At 52.1% G+C, this 6564-nt stretch overlaps 1 protein-coding gene across 1 annotated transcript in view; it reads left to right on the top strand.

Annotated features, from left to right (window-relative positions):
* The first annotated feature begins 2620 nt into the window (after nt 1-2620).
* Nucleotides 2621-6564, top strand: part of SLCO3A1 (solute carrier organic anion transporter family member 3A1) — a 100955-nt gene continuing 97011 nt past the window's right edge. Inside the window, exon 1 of the mRNA XM_035131226.2 lies at nt 2621-3016. Coding sequence (XP_034987117.1) covers nt 2801-3016 — 216 coding nt within the window. The 5' untranslated portion in view covers nt 2621-2800. The remainder of the gene's footprint in view (nt 3017-6564) is intronic.

Below are 6564 nucleotides of genomic sequence, written 5' to 3'. Positions count from 1 at the left end.
TCTCCTTTTTTCTTCTTCTTTTCCAGTTTTGATGTTTTATTGTTCATTTTCCATATATATACAATGTGTAATCATATTCATTTCTATCAATCCAATAAAGATATCAATGCTCACAAAAGATACATACAATTTCGACTATGTGTTTTCTACACAAATCTATGACTTCCCATCCTCTCCATATTTTCCCTTATAGTAAACATATTGCATGATTGCATGATGTCCGACTCTTCGTGACCCCATGGACCAGAGCATGCCAGGCACTCCTGTCTTCCACTGCCTCCCGCAGTTTGGTCAGACTCATGTTGGTGGCTTCGAGAACACTGTCCAGCCTTTTAAAACTCCATGGACAAAGACAACAGGCATTTAAAGGCTACTACCGTGTTCAAATTACAGCTATTTTTCAAATATTTCTTCAAATTATCCCATTCTCGAATGAACTCCTGTCTGGGTTTGTCTCTAATTCTCTCCAAAAGAGAGGCTAATTCCACATATTCTGTCCATTTCAATAACCATTCAGCCCTGGTGGGGAGTTTGTCATTTTTCTAATACGTCTGGACTGTCCTCCCTTGGAGGTTTTTAAGCAGAGGTTGGATGGCCATTTGTCCTGGATGCTTTAGCTGAGATTCCTGCATTGCAGGGGGTTGGACTAGATGACCCTTAGGGTCCCTTCCAACTCCACAATGCTACGATTCTATGATTTGGTGCCTGTGGTTCTCCCCCTTTTCCCTTTTACTCTCAGGAAAACCCTGTGAGATAATCCAACCAGCATGGCTATTGGATTTCCTGGCAGCTCATGTCCTAAAGATATATTTTTTAAAATAACTTTTGCGAATAAATAATCCCAAAATGTTTAGATCTTTGCACATGCCTGTGTGGTGTGAAGGTGTGTTTGCTCCAGGAGCGATGCACCTTCCATTGGAATGAATTCCCAGGTTAAGCTTCACAAGAGCTTGCACTCTAAAAGCACCATCTGGAGGACTAGAGAGTTGGAACAAAACACCCTGTAGAGATGGCTGGCTAATTACAGTTTCTCCTTGAAAATGTCTCTCCTTGTCAGTTGGGGAGCGGCCACGAAGAAGCCAGAGGAAATTGGAACCGGACGATCTGCAGGAGGCTGGGATGGAAAGCTCATGGTATGAATAAACAAATGTGTCCACAACTTAGTCCATGTTGGACAACATGTACCAAGGCATAGGGCGGTAATTTGCCGCCCTATTAAGTCACAGGGCTAGACATTTATCATCGTCATTCACCCTGCCTCAAAAGTGGGCCAGACCTGGTCTTCCTCTCATTTTCCAGGAACAGCGGAGCCTCATCCTGACCTCTACTGTCCAGCCCAGCACTCTCTTCACTTCCTTCTCCACATCTGGTTCCCAAAATGGTTCTCTTTTTCCACCCTTAGTAACTTGGTGGGGGCCTCGCAGCCTTGCCCAAACCCACAGCCTCACCCGAGCAATTTTGTTGCATGAGGGCAAAGCAGAAGATGGCATCTCACCCGCCCTGTTCCATGTGCAGAAGCTGCCTGGCCTGCCAGAAGACTCAGGGGAGGGAGGACAATGGAGCACAGGGCAGGCAGCAATGGTCACCTACTTGGACGGCTTCAGAAGAGGATTGGACAAGTTCATGGAGGAGAGGGCTACCAATGGCTACTAGCCGGCATGGCTATGCTCTGCCTCCATGGTCAGAGTCAGCGATGCTTCTGAATGCCAGTTGCTGGGAATCACTAGAGGGAAGAGTGCTCTTGAGCTTGGATCCTGCTTGCAGGTTTCCCACAGGCATCTGGCTGGCCACTGTGAGAACAGGATGGTGGGCCTGATCTGGGTGAGCTCTTCTTAGGTTTGTGTATCTGGAGCTGCAACCTCCCTCTGCCTAATGGCAGAGCTGGCCCTGCTCCACCCTCCTGGAAGACTCCAGTGCTACTCAGGGGCCAAAGAGGAAACTCCTTCCCCGAGTGGCAAAACCTTGCCACATAGGAAGCTGCCTAATACTGAGTCAGACACATTGTTCCATCTAGCTCAGTATCATCTACACTGACTGGCAGCAGCTCTCCCAGGTTTCAGGCAGGGGGGTCTCTCCCAGCCCTACCTGGAAATACTGGGGGTTAAACTGGCAAGCTTCTGCATGCCAAGCAGATGTTTTACTATTGAGCTAGGGCCCTTGGCTAAGCTGCCTCATACCATGGCCCACCTAGTTCAGTGTTGCTTACACTGACTGGCAGCAGCTCTCCAGAGTTTCGGACAGGGGTCTCTCTCAGCCCCTCCTGGAGTCGGATGCTGAGAGTTGAACCTGGGACCTTCTGCATGCAAGGCAGATGCTCTACCATATCCCCCTCCTCCTTCTCCTCCAGGAACAGCGCAAAACCAATATTTCCCGGGGAGTGGGGGGAGAGAAAAATACAACGACGACCTGCCCCGCTTCCTCTTCGGGGCGCGCCATTCTCCCCTCTTGGCTCCAGCCCAGCAAAGGCGCAGGCGGGCTGGGCCAAGCAAGCAGCAGCAGCAGCAGCAGCCGCGCTCTGTAGCCGGTGCTGGAGCGGCGGCCGAGAGAGGGAGCGAGAGGGAAGGAAGGAAGGAAGGAAAGCAGGAGGGAGGGAGCCGAGCAGAGCGGGCGGAGGAAGGAAGGAGGGAGCGGGCCGGCCATGGCAGCGGTGCGAGCAGCAGCGGCGGCGGCGGCAGGAGGAGCCCGCAGGAGGCGAGGCGGGCGCGGGCAGCCGTCGTTGCGCGCCTGATTGGCCCCCGGAGCCGCCGCCGCCGCTGCTCGCAGGCGGCCGGTGGGGACGCGGAGAGGGCCAAGGAGGAGGATGCAGGGCAAGAAGCCCCGCGGCTCCTCGGGAGAAGGAGGAAGCGGCGGCGGCGGGAGCAACAGCAGCGGGGACGGCGGGGAGCTGCAAGGGGACGAGTCGCAGCGCGCCAAGAAGAGGAAAAAGAAGAGCTCCCCGTGCGTCTCCAACATCCAGATCTTCCTGGTCTCCGAGTGCGCGCTCATGTTGGCGCAGGGCACGGTGGGCGCCTACCTGGTGAGCCAGCGGGGCCGGGGAGCTGGGGGGGGGGGTGAGCCGGAGAGGGGGTGCGGAAAGTGCGGAGGAGGAAAGTGGGTGCCACCTTCTTTTGGAGAGGAAGAGAGAGGAATCGGGCATGCGGGTGGCATCTTTAGCCCCTCTCCGCTGTAGCGTCAGCCAAGGCTGCGGACGGTATTGAGGGTCTGGGGGCGAGAGGGGTAGGGACCCTCGCTCTATCTCTCTCATTCCGACCCTCCCCGCGCACCTCTCATTCCGGGTCCCGTGCCAGATTCGGCAGGATGGAAGGTGATGCGAGGAGGGGCGTGTTTGGTGCAGGTGGCTTGATGGACAGCCAGCAGCCTCGGTTCCCTCCTGATGCCCAGGCAAGCTGTCCGCGGCAGCTTCCTCCGGGCATCCTGAGCCTTGCCGTTGAGCTTCGGTTGGGATGAGCAAGAGAGGGGGAAGCGTGGCCTCCCCTGCCCGCAGTTAATGGGGGATTGACACATACACACACACACACACACACACACACAGAGGGGGGGGTGGACCCTGGCTGCGGTAGTTCCTCCGGAGTAATCAAGTGTGGGGTAGAAAGAATCCCATATTTGCATAGGTGGTATGCAGTATTCCCTTCCTAGAGATGCTGTGGCTGAGGGGTCCACTGGGGATATACATTCCTAATGCTAATAATTGTAATCATCAACTTGAATTAAGCAGAGGCCACTGTGGGTCAACCCCTCCGTGACCTGATTAACTCTACCCGCTCTGGTCTGACACACAGAAGCTGAACTAACAGAGGCAGTGACATCTGTGTGTCTAGCTGGCATGGTGATTGACAGCCAGGAAGCCCCTGGTTCAAATGTGCCTTGGCTAGGAATGCACCCTGCTGCTTTATGATGACTGTGGCCTCCCCCTTGCCATTTCATAAAGGGGGCAGTTATTATTACAAGGCTGGCATAAAGGTATCCCAGTTAAGGTACATTCAGACATTTAGCCACAGTTGGGTATGATTAAGCCCTACTCCCCCAACTACTGTACATGTGCATGCTGCGAAATGAGGCCTAAGAGCACAAAAACTGCATTTGCTTAAGCCACTTTACCCTTTTCTCCTCTCCGTTGTACATTCTAAGTGCCCACATTCTAAGTTACCAGCTGACCAGAAGGGGGGAAATATCCTTAACTGTGCCTTGCAATCTGCAGTGATCAGCAGCTTGAAGTGCTTCAAGACCATGGAAATGAGCATTTTCACACCAGAGTGCTGTTTAAAGGCTCAAGGACTGGTCAAATAAAGACAATAAAAACCGGCAACCCTAATTGTAAGCTTTGTGGGGCAAGGGCTTGGCTTTTTCCTGATCATCCTGTTGACTTATGTAATTGTAGCTGTGAATAATAATAATAGTAATTTAATGTACAGCTACATACTGTAGGCTATCATGTGAATATAATTGTGTCCATCCTGCATGTTTTGCTGGCAATGGGAAAAGGTGAACAGGAGTTGCTAGCAGCAATGGCTATATGCTAAGGACTCTGCAGCATCAGGCCGGAGGCCTTTCTAGTCTAGCATCATGTTCTCATAGCAGGCAACCAGATTCCCAAAAGGGCAGCCAGCCCACAAGCAGGACCAAAGCACAGTAGTGCTTTCTCCCCGTTTGTGATTCCCAACTATCATAATCAGAGCCACACTGTCTCCTACAGTGGAGGTAGAAATATGCTGTCCTATGCAAGGCTAACATATGATGTCCTCCCCGCAGCCTTCCAGGTGCTGGTTTAAGCTCCGTAAACAAGTGCTGGATTTGGGAAGGAGGTGTGAGGCTCTGGCAGAGTTCTAGAGCCCTCCCACCTCCTTCCCAAAGTCCGCTAAGTGCTTGCTTGGCTTCAGGAAGGAGGAAGGAGAATTCTAGGATGCTGCCAGAGCCCTCATGTTTCCTTCCTGAAGCCAGGCAAGTGCTTACTGGGCTTTGAGAAGGCACCCGCCTTGGTTGAGCACTCAGTGCGAGCAAATCGGTGGCACTGTCTGTAAACTACCTCTCGACTGCTGCAGACCCTCAGACATTTCTCTGATGAAAATAGGGACATTCTATTTAATGACGACAACAACGTTTGCACCCCAGCCACTCTGGGTGGCTTCCAACATATATAAAAACTTCCCTATGCAGGGCTGCCTTCAGATGTCTTCTAAAGGTTGTATAGTTACTTATCTCCTTGGCTCAGGGGGTCGCATAACTCCACCCCCTCCAACATTTCTCTGATGACAATATGGACATCCTAAAGAATAGCAGGACATTCCTAGATCAACTCAGAAACCGGGATGGCTTCTGTAAATCTGGGACTGTCCCTGGAAAATAGGGACACTTGGGAGGGGGGGGGCGCCTGCTGCTGTTGCATTCAGGTTGTGCTTGGGGGCTTCCCATTGGGCCATTTGGTTGCCACTGTGAGAACAGGGTGCCGGGCTAGATATGGACCTTTGGCCTGACCCAGCTAGATTCTTCTTACGTTCTTCTCTGGTGAGCCACTGCAGTTCTATTTAGGGCCTGCGTTCAGCCATGAGCTTCTCACCTGGGTCCTTGCCCTGAAGGTGAAAGGGAAACAGGGAGAAGCAAAAGCGGAGAAAGGTTTCTGCAGTCACCTGGCTTGCAAATCTCCAGTGCAGACCACCTTGCAAGCAGGGGGTGGCAGTTAGCAAGCTTGGTTTTCTCATTAAGTGACTCAGCATTTGCTCTGGGGTTGCCTGCTATCTTTCCCTTTGTACGATGGGGTGAGAACAAGCACACTTTTTGGGGTGGCAGGGGGTGGGGTGGGAGATAAAAGGTTGCACTTGGAATCTGAGAGTGCAAGGCAAATGGGTTTGATCGGGGGGGGGGGGGGGACCAGCTGTCCTGCTCTGAGATCAGATGTCAGGGCACCTGAGCCAAGGAAAGCAAATCGGAAGAAGGAAGAATGGGATACCGCCTCACTGTTCCTTCTCTCACTCTGTTTCACCTTGCTGGATCTGAGTGACAGTGTGTCATTCACAAGCACGGGGTGCGTCTCATGTCTGGGTTGTCCTGTGTTTGATACAGGCAAAGGCCACGAGACTGCACATTTGCCGTTGGCTGATTCTGCCCAATGGGTTTTGTGTGGGTGGGTGTCATTAGGGAGAGGCAGCAAATTCCCTCGGTTGGCTCCTGTGAACAGATGGAAAGAGAAAGAGCGGAAAGAGTTTGAGATGTGTGCTGTGAAATGCAGGCCTGCACTGGGTGTTTCAATGTGGCCTTGCATGAAGGCAATATTTCATCCGGAGGTGCCGATAGCTGCACAGGAATGAAATCCAGGTGCAAGCGCATTGAGGGAAGTGCGCCATTGTGAGCTGGCTTGACCATTCTGCTCGAAATGCCGTGGGTTGTAAAATTGTCAGTAAATGTTAAAAGGTTCTGAGGAACTGTGCTTCGAGCCTTCCCACTCTGCAGTTCTTTGCTCCCTTAATTGGACTTTTTACACACCCTCTAATTCAGATTGCTATTTTGGCAGCTGATGTTGAAATCCAAGTTGTTCCATTGCTTTACAATAGTGTGAGTGGGCTTGCTGTT

The sequence above is a fragment of the Zootoca vivipara genome, chromosome 14 (genome assembly GCF_963506605.1).
Source record: "Zootoca vivipara chromosome 14, rZooViv1.1, whole genome shotgun sequence".
NCBI classification, from domain to species: domain Eukaryota; kingdom Metazoa; phylum Chordata; class Lepidosauria; order Squamata; family Lacertidae; genus Zootoca; species Zootoca vivipara.
The sequence above is the reverse complement of the archived record's forward strand: the minus strand, read 5'-3'. Positions and strand labels throughout refer to the sequence as shown.